Source organism: Leucopleurus acutus, assembly GCF_964270905.1.
Source record: "Leucopleurus acutus genome assembly, chromosome: 1".
Classification (NCBI taxonomy): domain Eukaryota; kingdom Metazoa; phylum Chordata; class Mammalia; order Artiodactyla; family Delphinidae; genus Leucopleurus; species Leucopleurus acutus.
In genome coordinates, this window is record NC_139142.1 from 202,050,659 (window position 1) to 202,067,009 (window position 16,351).

The 16,351-nt window shown below is 40.0% G+C and overlaps 1 protein-coding gene across 1 annotated transcript in view; it reads right to left on the reverse strand.

The window, feature by feature from the left end:
- Positions 1–2,449: 2,449 nt before the first annotated feature.
- Positions 2,450–16,351, reverse strand: part of MTPAP (mitochondrial poly(A) polymerase) — a gene marked incomplete at its 5' end in the record, with an annotated part of 28,644 nt that continues 14,742 nt past the window's right edge. Inside the window, 4 exons of the mRNA XM_082833959.1 lie at positions 2,450–3,432; positions 5,119–5,192; positions 5,272–5,364; positions 14,517–14,743. Coding sequence (XP_082690085.1) covers positions 3,097–3,432; positions 5,119–5,192; positions 5,272–5,364; positions 14,517–14,743 — 730 coding nt within the window. The 3' untranslated portion in view covers positions 2,450–3,096. The remainder of the gene's footprint in view (positions 3,433–5,118; positions 5,193–5,271; positions 5,365–14,516; positions 14,744–16,351) is intronic.

A 16,351-nucleotide genomic window follows, 5' to 3' on the forward strand; every position in this document is an offset into this window, starting at 1 on the left:
ACTACTTAGTATCAACAGATTAATCATCTAAAGTACTGCTTTAACTTTTACTACTCTCGTACACAAAAACCTTCAATGCTCTACGGCTGAAAATATACTCAACCTCCCTAACTCGCTGTCCTTCACCATCTTGCTCAACCTCGACTCTCTGAGTATCACAGCAAAAACCCCACCCCGGCCGGTCAGGCGGCCCGCACTCCAAACGCGCTTCGTCCTCCTGACTCCCATTTACACTGCCTTCTGCTCCCAGAATGATAATCCCTATGGCCCCTCCTTTGGTCTACAGGGATTACAGTTCCTTCAAGGCCTGCCCTATTCTATTTGATGAACATCGGCCTCTTCTATCTCCGGTAGAAACAGTTTCTTCCTTGCTACAGCGTTTTGAATGTTCCCCTCCCACAACGGCTCCTGAAGGGGCTGAACCGAGACACTAGGACAGCTACTCACCAACTGAATACCAAACTCTGGAGAGTGGAGAAGAGAGCTGCTACCCGGACGTGCTGCGACTGCCTGGTGGCTCTTTCTGCTGGTTTTGCTGCAGATGTTCTCTGTGCAGGTTTAAATTATACATGTAAATGTGGCGTTTGCCTACTGTGGCAGCAGCAGGCTGTAACGAATTGAATAGAGCTGTATGTCTAAGGCCAAGTGATTTCTAGGAACATGAAGTGACTTGAAACCGTCTAATTCTGGTCTCACCCTAGAGCAAAACAAAGAGCTAAGTAGTGAATGATCGCAGGAAGAAAGTCCAACTGCAACTGTTTTTATCCTCTCTTCTTCTCTACGATGACTGAAGGTTTGTGAATGAGACAGATTATACGTTGTTTTCCTAGAATGTCTGGACAATTCTCTGATTTCCTAAAAACGGATAATAACTCCACGAATTAGCCTAGTGGGCTATAAAATCAGGAATGATGTATAATGAAATCAATCTGATTCAGGTAGGCTCACACCAAAGTTACTTTCACACAGAGAATAAAACTTACTGTTCATGAGAGTTAGTGGATGAAACCCTCATAATAGCTAGAAAAGAAAAACCTTGAAAAATTTTCCTTACCTTTATTGCTGCAGTTAGTTTTAACTAAGAAATGGCAATGACAAATAACTGCTGATTATCCCCTAAGATGTAATAAAAAGTATCTTTTAAAAATTTGGTAAGTGATACAATGAACTTATGAAAAAACATAATACATTTGTTTGTAGTCATATGCAGTTTACTGGAATGAAAACTTCATGTTAAAAGATTAGTGTAGGGACTTCCCTGGTGGCACAGTGGTTAAGAATTCGCCTGCCAATGCAGGTGACACAGGTTCAATCCCTGGTTCGGGAAGATCCCACATGCCGCAGAGCAACTAAGCCCGGGCGCTTCAACTACTGAGCCTGCGCTCTAGAGCCTGTGCTCTGCAACAAGAGAAGCCACCGCAATGAGAAGCCCGCACACCGCAACGAAGAGTAGCCCCCACTCGTCGCAACTAGAGAAAGCCCGTGTGCAGCAATGAAGACCAAACACAGTCAAAAATAAATTTAAAAAATAAAAATAAAAAAAGATCAGTGTAGATTAAAACATCCTATAATTAAACCTCATTCTGAAAAGTAAAACAGACCTAGAGTGTCAAAGTTATTCTATAAATTACAAAAAAGAAAAGAAGTGCTAACACATATACATACTTTATGTGCTTAAATGACCATTTTAGACTTAACACCAACCAAAAAATGAAAATGTCCAATCAAATACCTGTGAACAGAAAAAAAAAATCATTTCATTTAGAAACTCTTAAATATTTATGCTTTTTAAACCTCTTTTTAACTCTCAATACAGATTTCTGGCCCAATAGAATTAACCTAATTAAAAAACAAATGAAAAACGGCTTTTAATTTAAGGACACCGCCTGTATAGAAGAACACTGATGCCTGTTTGTTGGTTTCAGATGTGAAATCAAATAGCACGGCACATGGGCACAGAACTTACTTGCTTCATGACAATTCTATTAATGAGTTTCCCATAACGCCCCAAGCAGAGCTCATTATCGTTTCTGACCTAAAATTTAGATGGGAAACTATTTTGAAAACCAGTACAAATGCTACATCTGTATTCTGAGTAGCAAGAATAATAATTCTATACCACAAACATTACAAACATGTGCTAAGTGCCAGGCCCATGACCTTGCACTTTCCTATGGGCCTCGCCTTAACCTTCACAGCCATCTGGTGAAGGAGGCACTATTATCATCCCCATTTAACAGAAGAGAAAACTGGGGCCCAAAGCGGCTGAGTAATTCACCGTGAAGTCAGCTGGCTCAAGTGTGTATTTTCCAACTCTATATTTGCTGCATAAACTGAAAGTTACTCTACAGGGAATGTAATGGAAATAGTATTTCAATACATACCTATTCCCCACAGGGAGAAAGGAATTCTTAAAAGAGAAGTGAAGGAATATTGGCAATACCACATACTAGTAGAAAAAGGATTTTATTTTTGAAAACAGAAAAATTAACTAAGTAATATTTTTAAATACAGCGCACTAGTATTTTCATATATTTGGCTTAGAATACCTAGAATGTAGTAACTGAAGTGTCTGCATTCATCTGTTTTAAAAACATGAACGTTTTTGGAAATCAGTACCCATCTGCTTTTATTTATATGTGAATACGAGTACTTTGAAGAATACAAAAATAAAGAGTGCTATCAAATTCTGCAGCTTTACTGTATTCATTGCCTACGTATGTACATGCCTAGAAGTCCTTCTAAATGATTTACACCCAGAGACTGATGCAGATTTCAACAATGGTTTGATTGTAAAACTAATTTTTCCCACTTGCTTTGTATATTTTAACTGAAGTATATTCCAATCTTCTTCCACCTGTTCCCATGGCTGGCGTTTTAATACAGTGCCACTGGCTTTCACACTGAAAACATCGCAGAATGTCAGACCAGTTTAAGGGGCCCAATGAGAAGATCATGGAAACAGAGACGTCGGATGAAAGTGTGATCTGCCAGAATTTCACACCATTCTTCCAGGCAGTCCAGTGATTACCTTAGAGGATAAAACCAGTTCTGAAAGCGAAGGAGCAGCCATCATGCCTGAGTACTAACTGCTCTTTACCCATTGGTGGCTGTGGAATTTTCTGTACTCTCACTTTTTATGGATTCCAACAAGTTTTTAATTCTTTCACTTGCAGGCTTCTTTTTCTTCTTGGCAAGAGACATACTATTTGCTACAGAAGGTAGCAGCAGGGCTGCCAGCCCCCAGGGCTGATTATTTGATGGCGAAAGGCGATCTTTATCTTCCTGATGCAAAATCCAGGCACTTTCTCTGGCCAGATCTACAAATTTTTGCAGCTGATTTTGACTTACATTTTTGCTAATGTTGAGAGAAGTTTCAAAAGGATTCTGAATGTGCAGTGGAGAAGATTCAGGTTTGTTTTGTTCCCTTCCCTACAGATAATTACAAGGAAGACAAAGATGTATAAATATATGAAGGGCTCAGATATAAAAACTGTTTGGTTTAATAAAACGTCAAAAATGCACAAAATACCAGCATTAACTTTACAGAGTAAAGAGTTTCTTCCCCAAGGGGAGTGGGTATATATGCATGTTATGAGTTAGTGTATATGTGTGTGTGTACTTCTGACTGATTTTTTCCACTGTAGTTTTATGAATATTCTTTAGAGAAAAGTAAATTAGGTTTATGAGCTACGGATGATGATGTCACTGCTCTGATGAGAGGTATCTGGGCTGAGTCAACCAATGAAAGTATTTTTAAAATAACATAATATTTACCTAACAGAACAGAGCTGGGAAAGAAAAAAAATATGAAAAAGAAAAATGGCAGCAAACAAGATACAGTTATGTTTGAAACTTGCTAAAAACATACTTATTACAGTGGGAACAGAAGCACACAAAATCAGAAGCCTTAAATTAAATATAGTAATTAATGTTGCACAAATATGAAATGAGAAAGGAAGAGAAGGAACAAAGGATTATTCATTTAAAAACACTAGACGTTTCCCATCTACATTCCTAAAGATCCAACTTAAATAAGGCTCTGCCAGGTAAGACACAGAAATAAAAAGAAAAGCTAGAGCTCGAGTCACACAAACATCAGTGATCCACTAGCCTATCTAATCGTTTCCTCTTGCAGATGACACCACATGTATGACTCAGACACTGCAAAGCCAGCCGTCAGGTCTCCGACGCGAGCAGCCCGTTAATTCCCCAACTCCTCCCAAGCCGCTGCCCAGCAGGGTCCTGCCTGACCACCATCCCCGAACCTTAAGGGGTAAGGGTGCAGAAAGGGTGACGAACTCCCTATGCTCCGTGCCCTCTTCCTTCTAGACTGCAGTCCAGAGCGCTGTGCCTCCACCCTCTCCCAACCCCACACTTTCTTTCTTTTTTATTTGTTAAAAACAAGATCTCCATGAGCAGAATAAGGGTTAGGGAAGAATGAAAAAAGGAGAGTTGAAGAAACAAAAACAATATCTGAGTATGTGCTTTATGAAGCCCGTCTTCTAAGGGCTGTAACCAGATACCTACACACTGAGCAGAACAGACCCGGAGCGCCATCTCGAGTATTTCCCACGTGCAAACAAGTTTTGCTCAGGGTTTACTCCGATAGATTCTCTTTAGGGAAAATGTCTGTCATTCCAGCTACTCAGATGAACCCAAATCATAATTCACTTGCCTAAGTAATTTAAACCCTAAGGGTTCAAACTGAGGGAATCACTCACATCTATCTTTGGGACTAGGTATTCTGTTTCTTTCATAGAAACCCAAATCCAGTTTAAAGAGAACTATACGTAAAATCATGCTTTCTAAAAAGCTTTCAGAATATATTCCACATTTTGAAGGACACAGTATTAGTAGTAAGTGACACAAAGTTACTTGGCCACGTGACAAAGGCAGAAGTTGAAAAGAGCTGGCCTTTGCTCCTCCAGACACTAGATGACTGATCTTAGCCAAGTCATGTAGCTCCACTAAGGCACCAGCTTTCTTATTACCGTCTATCACCACAGAGGGGACATGCAATGACATTTGTTACAGTGCTTTGAAAACTAAACTCGTTAAATATTAGTGCAGTAGAAGACCATGTACCTAATAACCAAACATTGAAACAGTATTTACCTGTCGAATATTAATGGAATTTTTATTGAACGCGAAATTTCCAAAATATTCAAAAAATTCTTTCAGTAGTAATTCTGTAAGAAAATAAAACAAGGAAAATAATAAAAAAGTCTGTTTCAGTCCAAAAGGAACAAAGAACAAGAAAACACCTACCTAGTGTTTCTGCGTTTCCTGAAGGTTTAATTCTACTGAAGTCGCGAACAAATGTACAGTTGTGGCCTTCTATTATACACTTATCTTCTGCATCTTAAATAAACAGAAATGAAAAATATTTAACATTCTATTTCAAAGATATTCCCTATTTCAGAAATCTATAATCACATAAATCAAAGTTACAGATAAATGTGCCCTATTATTAGTCAGTGTTTTTTATATATAGTATAGACGGTTAGTAAGATTAAAACTCGATTAAAAAAAGATTTGAGAGCAATTTTACTTCGGTAAAATTAACTTCACATGTACTTTAGCAAACTAGAATTGTCTATCAACACTCGATGATTCCTAATCTATCTTTTGAGGTCATCAGTTTTCTAGCTGAAAATGTAGACAGTTCCCATCTTTCACCAACTTAAACCCTGGCACTATCTTTGATCAATAATATTTAATTTCCATTTTCAGTCTTATCACCCTTTTGTGCGTTTACTTTCAACAATTCATCCATGATACATACAAATTGAATGTTCTAAGAATTTTGAAAACCTTCCAGTAATTTCTAAGATGCAGGCCTCTAGAGTGACTGGGATTCAGTACCACACATTTAACAGCACAGTGGACTTAAACATTCACCTTTCCTAACAGTATATACATCTTCAGAGGTAAACATTTCCCTAGTTATCAATAAATATACAGCTACCATGAAATCCTGCAACCATTTTAACCTACCTTCCACTGTACAACATGCAGGCAAACTCCCATTCTGGAAAGTCTAATGAGTGGCCACCTAAAAACGGCTTTCGCCTTCCCTAACTCCAAGCTGGCGCTCCAGCCTTTCTGTTCCGTGCTCCACCGGCACTTGCCCGACTGCGCTATGACTGCGTGCATGCTGTCTGCTCCCTGACCCCAGTCTGGGGCTACAGAGGCCACTGTCCAATCAAGGCAGTGATGACCTTCCCTCCCCGCTCCCATCCAGCCCATAAGAACAGAGTCCAGCGTACAGCGGGCACACAACCAGGAATCTGAATGATCGCTGATATTTGACTCTGAGTGTTATCTATAACATCCAGAAAGAAATTTAGAAAGAGATAAACAAGATTCCTTCCAACTTCTGTCTCCCCTTTTTTATGATTTTGGTTATTTTTTGGTTAAGACCTGAGTTACTGACTTAAGTTGTCAAAAAGCATTCCAGATTCTACCATTAATTCTGGATTCTAAAATTAATTGCTATTAATTTTAGTAGCAAATTTTATGTACTCTACTATACAACTGAAGAACTTATATACAGTTCCACTTAGATCTACTTTTTATGGGACCTGGGCATATGTTTTATTATTTCAAATTATCAACAGTTTATATTTTTTGTGACACAGGCCAGTCACATATATTGATGCTCTTTTAGCTGCTATGTCCTTTTTCCCCCCCAGAAATATAATTCTAATAGAAAAATGAGATCCACATTAAAGTATTTCTACATTAAAGTATTTCTAGGAATGTACACTGATGAAAAACAGACTGTGTCTATGACTGCTGGTCTTCACTAAAAGAGTTTTTAACAAAGTAGTAAAACTTAAAGGACAAAAATTATCCTCTGATTTAAGATAGGGCCATTTTTTTTTCAAAATCCCCAAGGCATTCAAACCTAAGAAACAACTCAGCTGTTAAAGTCTTCCCCTTTTTTCTCTCCCTCGTTTTTCTGCTATTAAACTATCACCCAAACAACAGCTACACAGTCCAATATAACAGCCACTAGACACATGCAGCCATTAAAATTAAAAATTCAGTTCCTCAGTCACACTAACGATGTTTCAAGTGCCTGACAGCCACAGATAACAAGCGGCTGCCCTCATGTACAACATGACCACAGAAAGTTCTACTGGACAGCACTGCCACAGAGACATGATGCTCAACCTACTCAGACGTAAGATACCCTATTACTCTTCGTTAATTCCCGCGGCAATGACTTTCTTCTTAAATGTACTGTATGAAACACTGGCAAAAATTCTTAACTAAATACGAACTTTCTCAGCTGTGGACAAAATAGCCGTGTAAGCTCCTTAATTAACTCAGAATAGAGTCCTTCCCCTGAAGTGAGCTTCAAAACGACACGAAAACAATCAGGATTATGTATTTACTAAATTTGATTTTCTCGCTTCCTTTGGAAATCTTTAGATTTTCAATGATTGGTACAGCAATTACTGTTTTTCAACATGATACATATGACAAATGAAATTCACTGAATAACATTCTCACAGACATATCCAGATTGATAAACGTACCCACATTCGTCAGGGAACTAATAGTGAACTACCATAACTCACAGTCTGCCAGAGAGATCACAACTGGCAAGAGTTGGTATATGTTGATAGATTACTAGGGGCTGCAGTAGAGACAGTCGTATCTACGGGGTTATATAGTTATTTAGGTGCATCTTTCTGTCCGAAAGAACCAAAATCAACTCTGCGCCAGCCACGTGCATCTCTAACAGACAACCTGAAGTGGGCAGGCATCAAATAAGGGGCATAACAACAGGCACCAAGTTCACAGGAAAGCTGATTAATGTTTCTTTGGTAACAAATCCTTTATCATGTCCTACTCTTATACGAAGAGTTTACTGGAATTAAACTTGAATAGCTACAATTATATAACTAACTACATTCCGCTTCTATTGTAACTATTAACAGCGCCAAGCCTTCCGGTATGCCATGGGTCAGTAGTAACTGAGAGACGCCAGCAGGTGGCAGGGGACTCCGCCCCACTCACTTGTGAGGCTAACTCTTTAATATCTGGGGGTGGGGCGGGGGTAACACACCCGGGCAGTTGCCGTTTTGCTCCCTTCTAGTCCACCAGCCAGTGATTTTTGAAAATGCACATCCAAGGGATCGCCTCTCAAGTACCTGGATCTAACTCTGTGAAGACTCTGAGTGTCATGGGTATATCCCCCCTTGAAAGCAGCTCTAATACCTCGTAGCTCACGCGACTCCAGAATAATTCACACTTAGATGCTGTTCCTCACACGTGTGCATCTGTAACACAGACTACTTACTGCTAATCACCCGTGCTAATCTACAGACGAGGCCAGGTCCTTCTACGCGCCCCCCCCCCCCCATCACGCCGCGTGCTCCAGTGACACTCAGCCCCTCTGGGGTAAAGATGGCAAAATAAACTCGGGCATCTACCTTTACCCCCTCCCAGAGCACCACTGAAACGACAGTAAGATGACACACAATCTTAAAGGTGGAGAAAAGAAGAGCCAAGAGCAACCAACATTTTTAAGATGAAGAACAGATGCACAAGCAGCAATGACTCAGGCAATGTGCAAACACCGGGTCCTAAACCAGCAGTAAAGAAAGCCAAGAGGAAACCAGATGTCCAGGCAGAGCTCCCAATGGCTCAGGAAGCGCCAGGCCCAGCCTGGACGCCTGACGGTGACAGAAGCACTGAGACCCTCCCCCGACCCCAGGTCTCTTCCTGATGGAAAATGTCGCATTTATCCTGGAGACAGAAGAAAGAACCTCTAGACTGGGAGATGCAAGACACAGCTGACGGTGGGAAAACTGTTCTAAATGCAATAAATGGCACAATAAATGCCAAAGTTTCAGCATGCCAGTAGCCAGGCCTTTTCTGCCAGAGAAAAAGATCGAAAGAGTCCTTTCTGGGGAGCCTGCAGCCCCAGAGGAACGACCCGGATGTGGGGACCCAAAGCCCCAGAGAAGAGCCCGGCCGGGCCCTGTATCGTGTGTCACAGCCAGCAAGCTCCCCCCGGGCTCAGAGACTCAGATGAGCGTTTAGTTTCTAATTCAAACATGAGAAGAAATTCAAAGATTACCAGACACCTGAGGAAGGCCTCTAACATGAGACTAAACAAAATAAAATGAAGAACTATTTTTAAAAACAGAGGCTAGGCAAAGAAGAATTAATTAACAGAGTATTTGATGCTTCTATTTTGAGAAAAGATTTATTGAGATAACTCATGGCAAGTTTGAGATTCAATTAATGTTAAGTACATGAAAAACTAAGCAAACAAAATAAATAAGGAATATTAAAAACTATTAACTCCAAAAAATATAAGAAGTTGGGCAGGAAAGGAAATTAATTTTAGTTTACTGCATGGATCAGATATGAATAGTGCTTCCATAGTCACAACAGTGTCAAGAGTGCACAGCAAGATCATGCCGTAGCTCTCGTCACAATACGAGGGGTGGAAAATACGTGTGTATGTGTGAGGGCCCTACAGGAGCAAGAGTTATTCCTCCTCTTCCATAAAGGGAAGTCACAGACGGTGCCGAATGCTAAAGAAAAAGGAAAATCAAGAAACAGCAATTCAGGATTTTATTTTGGAAATATGGTTTAAAATATTAAACAGAGCAGGTAGAAGAGTTAAAAGCGGTTGCCTACAGTGAGAGACTAAAGGAGTAGAAGGCACGGGCCCACAGGGCGAGCTACAGTCACAAAGTCCGCAATAACCATGCGTATCTGTAACTGATATCACTGAACTTTGAAAGCCACAGTCCTTTTCATCAGACACTATCAAGGGAGTGAAGGGAACCAGTGTGCACGTATTTGAGATGCACAGATACGCATATACATACAGAACACGTGACCAAGGACTCACATGCAGAATATGTAAAGAATTCCAACGAATGAATTAGAAAATGACAGATAATCCAACAGAAAAATAAGCGAAAGACTTACAGAAACTTCACAAGAGATACCCAAATGGCTAATACATATATGAAAAGGTGCTCAATGTTATTAGTCACCAGGGAAAAGAAAATCAAAACGAACCGCGATGCCACGACACATGCAATTAGAAGAACTACCATAAAAAACGATAATCCCAGGTGTTGGCAAAGACCAACAGCATTTACAACTTGTATACTGGGCCTGCGGGAGTTCACACTTTGCAAAACTGTTTGCCAGTGTCTCTACCAAAGCTCAATATACCCGATGCCTGAGACTCAGAAACTCTACTCTTCAGATACACTGGACAGAAATGAGTACCTGTGTTCAGTTCTCACCAAAAGAAATGCGCCAGAACAGTCACACCAGCACTACCTGTCACAGTTCCAGACTACAAATTACCCAAGTGTCCACCAAAAATAGAACTTAAAAAAACTTCTGGAATATTCATGTAACAGAATACTACATAGCAATGGAAATGAATGGTCCACAAATGCACTAAGATGAGTGAATCTCCTAAACACAATGTTGAGAGGGAAAAGCCAGACACAGAAGAATATGTACTCTGTGATACCTTTGACATAAGAGACACGAACAGGTAAGATTCATCTACGCTGTCAAAAGAGACTGGGCTGGGGGAAGGTGGACAGTGACCAGAAAGGAGCACAGCTGGTACTCCTAGGTGCTTTATCCAATCTGGGTGGCGGTTACAGAGGTGTGTTCAGTTTGCGAAAATCTATACACACACACACACACACACACACAAACACACACACACATATGCACTTTGATGTGTATTATATTTCAGTTGGAAAAAAAGTATAAGTTCTGAAAAGTGCTTGCATTTGAATTCTGACTCTAGCATGTTCTAACTACGTGAACTTAGGAAATTGAGACGATGCATAAAATTTTTTAGCCAAGTGCCTGGTACTCAATACATTGTTACTGGGTCACAGAAAGCTGGCAAATAAAGCTCTCTTCTGTGCTGGGGTCTCCGCATCAAATTTGCTGAAAACACTACCCAGTCGTTTCTTCCTCAAACCTTTAATTTGTCATAGGAAAGAAAAGCAGGAATCCTAAACAAAAGAGCTCTAATCAAACAACTGAGTATAAGAGGAAGATGCTATATTAAAAGCATTAAACACAGAAGTAAATAGAACAAAGGTAGCAAAGCCCAAAAAAGGGCAGAAAACCCACGAAAATAAGACACATGGGGGAAAGTAGTAGCGACTAAGAAAAGATAAAGAAACAAAAATTCAAGAATAACCAAAATACGAAACTTGCCAGCATGCTCAGTACAAAACCACCTTCAACTTTAAAATGTTCATCCAATCATTTCAATCTATTTACCGAACTTCTCTAAGCCAGGAGCAGAAAATGCAGAGACGAATCAGACAGCCTGCCCTAGAAAAGCCTGGCCAAGGCAGGCAGGTACAAGAACGACAGCAGTCTACCCGCTGTTACCAGCCAGGTGCGCTCCAGGTACTTGGGCGCCGACAAGGCACTGCCTCCTGGGAGGCAGCGGGGAGAGAGAAGCCAGGAAAGAGCTAACAAGCAAGTCTGTGGACTGGGCATGTCCTCTCTGCCTTGATGATGAGGGGGTCCTCCAGGCAAGAAGAGGAGGCAGGAGGAAAAGGCCACCTCCAGCGAAGGCACAGAGATGTGCAGAAGGGCTGCAGCTCCCGATCTACACACAAGAGGGAAGGTACAAGAGGAGGAGGAAAGCGAAGACCACGAAGGACCCGAAACACAAGGATAAGAAGTTTGGCCTTCCACTTCTGGATTTCAAACAGCGGCTGGCAAAGTCCTAGAAGTGCTAACAGGCGGCCCAGAAATTGACGCTGCCGTCTACTAACAAACAAGCCGGCAGGCAGGCAGGCAGGTAGGCACTCGTGTCGGCGGGGCCTCACTGTCTTCTTTGTGAAACAACACAAACGACAGCCTCTACTTGAATATCCAATGAGAGGCGCAGTTTAGAAGACAGGGACTGCAACAGGACACAAGTCCCTCAGCTGCTTAGTTATGGAGTGCCCAAGATGGCTTGATTATTTCACGATTTAACACTGTTTTTATTCTCAGCCATATACTGTTGAACGTACATCAGTATGCGACCATTGGTTAGAATCAGAAAGTATAAAAAACATGGACTCTGAAAAATACTTAAATGAGTAGGAAAAAAATATTTTGACAAATTCTCCTCAAAATCATCTTCACCACATCCTTCATATACATTCATCCACAAAAAATTATTTTACAAGTTCAAGATTTCACTAGAACTTCAAAAACCAAAGATAAAAAAGTAGCAACATCAAATTCGCTTTACATTGTTGGCAATTCACACCTATAATGTGCTGTGTGGAAAGAAGCAACTGAAGTGGTCCGAAGTTTCTCTGACCACGTTTAAAAACTAACATGAAGAATTTTTAACAACTAATTTGGTGTTTTTAAGTAGAAAATGAAGGAATTCACAAACTAATTTTGTCGGTTTTGATGCCATAAGATGTGAATAAATTTAAATTGGGTTTAAAATAGATTTGGAATAAAAACTCAACATGTCTTTTTTTTTTTTTTTTTTTTTTTTGTGGTACGCGGGCCTCTCACTGCTGTGGCCTCTCCCGTTGCGGAGCACAGGCTCCGGACGCGCAGGCTCAGCGGCCATGGCTCACCGGCCCAGCCGCTCCGCGGCATGTGGGATCTTCCCGGACCGGGGCACGAACCCGTGTCCCCTGCATCGGCAGGCGGACTCGCAACCACTGTGCCACCAGGGAAGCCCAACATGTCATTTTTAATTAGTTCACAAATCATATTTTTTCTGAAACAATTAGTGAAAATTAAAAAAAAAAAGATACTAGGAAATTACTGAAGGATTTCAAGAGAGAGAATACTACAATTAGACATGAATTTCTGAAAATCACTCTGTTAAGAATGGAGCAGTGGGAAGGAGAGAAGCGGTATAAACCTCCCCGGGCAGGGATGCGAGGGGCCTGAGCGTGGCAGGTGGCAGCGCTTGTCAGACTGGAAGAGAACAATCACGATGTTAGTAGCAGTCAACCCCCAACATAAACCTGCCTCAATTCCTCCTCTTTTTCAGTTTCTACTCTTTCTTAGCTTCTGAACTCCAAGATTCCATGATATTTCCCCAAAGTGGTTTCTAGGAGAGCAGTCAGAAGCGTCAGGGCACACAGCAGGGACTGAGCAGGAAGTGCTATTTCCAGGCTGCTTACTGGTGAGATCTACCCATGTTTTCTGTTTGTTTCTTACCTCTTTACTAGACTGAGTTACCTGAGAACATCGTCTGTGCCAAAAATCACACCTGACACATAGTAAGTCACCAGCAGATCTTTAGTGAATGAAGGACACCAAACGATGAGATGAGCACTGGCGTGGACGATGCCCTTTATCCCAACCTCAAAGATGAGACACAGGCTCACCACTCCACCTCCCTGAAAACTTGCTACTTTCCATTAACCTGCCACATGGAGCTTTTTTTAAAGCTTACTTTCAAGCTGTACCACCACTTACAGTGTTCACAGGAAAGAAGAGATTACTTCTAATTTGAATAGTAAGGAAAAGTGGCATGGAAGGGAACTTAAAAGAACTTAGAGAAGAAAAGGCACATTCTAGGAAGAAAAACACACAGCATAAATGAAAGAGCTAAGAGAAAATGTTATGAACGTGATATTGGCTGAAACGTGGGAACACATGAAGAAAAATGGTGGGAGAAGAGGTTGGAAAAATTGGATGTGGCTACAGGTGAAAATCTTAAACACCAAGCTAAGTCAACTGCTTGAGGTTTATTCTACAGGGAATACAATTCCTTTAAGGTGATTTTAAACAGGGGCGATTCAGGGATGTACTTTAAAAGAACCATTCGGCAGCAATATACAGGAGGGGCAGAAGATGGAGTGCGCACACTTTGAGCACATCCCTGAATCATCTTCCTTTTAGAATTTAGGACTGTAATACTTTAGTATCTCATCCAGCAGTCTAGCAAAATTTCAATTTATTTAAGATATAAATTAAATAGTATACTAATTTTAAAACCATTTACCTACGATTCCTTATAAGCTTTAACAACAAAAAAAAATTTAGGATCTCAGTAAAGCAATTATGATCCAATAAAGATGCTAAAACGAAAACAACAAAAAAACATGAAACAGTTTTTAGCATCTCTAAGAGAAATCTGGAAATAGCTTCAGACTTGGAAAGCCATCTCTGAAGCTGGGATCCTATCAGAAGCTGCATCTGGGATACATTTATTTTCCAAGGTCATTCCAAGATTGGTAAACCAAGGGAGAGGTTCCAACTGGCTCAGGAGATTGTAAACAACATTGCCAACTGACACAAGACAGAACTCTCAAAAAATTCTAAAGGCCTCAGCTTCACAAATCATCTGCTCTCATGACCTCTGCTGGACATTAAGAAAATTAAAAGCTCTTAAATTTTAGATTCATAAGGCTTTGAAAATACATGACCACCAAACACACACACATGCTTTTGAAAACACATGGTAATTCTATCCATTCAAATGTCAGAGAGAAAATAGATGCTTCCAGTCTCACCTGCAAGGGTTTTTAGGTAGTCTAGTGTGGGAAGAATAGGGGGTGATCTCCTCTGGAGAAAAAAGATGACCATCACGGTAAGGGAGAAATTTGTAATCCAAGCACCAGGAATACTACTCGTTAACGAATGTGCTCGAGCCCAGCATCGGATACTGAACACCAAGGCTCTCACTCGGGAGTCCAGGGCACCATATATATAAAGGAGTTCAGAACTCTTCAAGGCAATCCTTCAAAAGAGAAAAATAACAGGAATTGTCAAACCCCCAAATTATGATCCCAGAGTAGAATAAAACACACACCTGGGGACGTATCTAAATATCTTACTCTACCTGAACATATTCAGAATAACAAGAGCGGATCATCAAAAGCATTATGTATTCGCAATATAAAATTTAACGTGAATGGTTATACTTTCATTACCCTTAGAACATTCTTCTAACTGCTGACAACCATAATGCAGTTCTAAAGCTTAAAATTTTAAAATCAAAGTTCCTAAACATGACCTAATAAGTGAAATACTACCTAAGCACTCTTTATTAACTAGCAGTAAAGACACCAGCACATCTGTAAATAAGACGCTTCCCACTTCAGTTGCACACCTGGATTATCTAGTCCTTTTTTCTTTTTTTTTTTTTTGAGCTATCAGTTCATGTGTTTATTTGTTGCACCCATTGCTTTTCCAGTGTTTTTAGGGAGCATTTAAGAACCCCTATAGTAAGTTGTCCAGGTATGAGTCTAGAAATTTAGATCAGAGAAGATACAGACGGAACGAACAAAGTCAGCACCAGAATGCATTCGGGCTGTAGGCATTCCAGCCCGATGGTTCTGCAGATTAATTAAAATTTGAGCTGCAAGTTTATTTCTGATCTTCCTACCAGAAGTAGCTAGAAATGAAATGCGGTCATTTGTAGGATTTACACTGGCCACAAGGAGAAACATGATAATTCTTCCAGGGTAAAGATTTCCTGATAACTGAATTTCAAAAACAATTTGATCTCATTGTAGATTATAGGTGAAATAACCTTATACTTTATCATCTAAATCAGGACACTTTAGAATGGGAAAGGGGGGTTATCTAGTCCTTTGACAGACAAGGAAAACATTCTACTTATTTTATCAAGAAAGTATAAATGTCTTAAAATTCAGCCCAAATTACTTAAGCTTAATATTTATAAAAACCACAATCCATGAAGATAAAATGTCTATTAAGAAATCAATCTTCAGAGCCTGTTTTCAATAAGTTTTCTAGTCATAATGTTACAGTGCAAAGAATTATAAGAATTATTTTAAAATTAACCTCCTACTGATCAAGACATGTTTTTTAATTACTCAAAGAGCTGAGAGAGGGCACAGCATCATTTCACAGTATCAGCTCCAAACTGTCTACTAAATACCACCATGGATGGCATTTACCTCCTGAGTTTAAGGAAAAGAGCAGAAATGTCAAATTAGAAATTCATGGTGATTACATGTTTTATCCATGTAAATGAAGGTAAATTAAGCTGAAAAATAAATATCAAATAGTGCAAGGTATCTGATATAAAAAAACAATGAGAGTATAAAAACCTGAAGCATATTAAAACAAAATTTTTAAAACTGTACCAACAAGACCATGAAAATAACACTGTTACAAAGATAAATGTCCTTTTAGAGACACAGATGTAGAGAACAAACATATGGACACCAAGGGGGGAAAACCGTGGGGGCGGGGGGATGAATTGTGCGATTGGGATTGACATGTATACACTGATGTGTATAAAACTGATGACTAATAAGAACCTGCTGTATAAAAAAACAAACAAACAGGAAAACAACTAATACTAAACTTTCTTTGG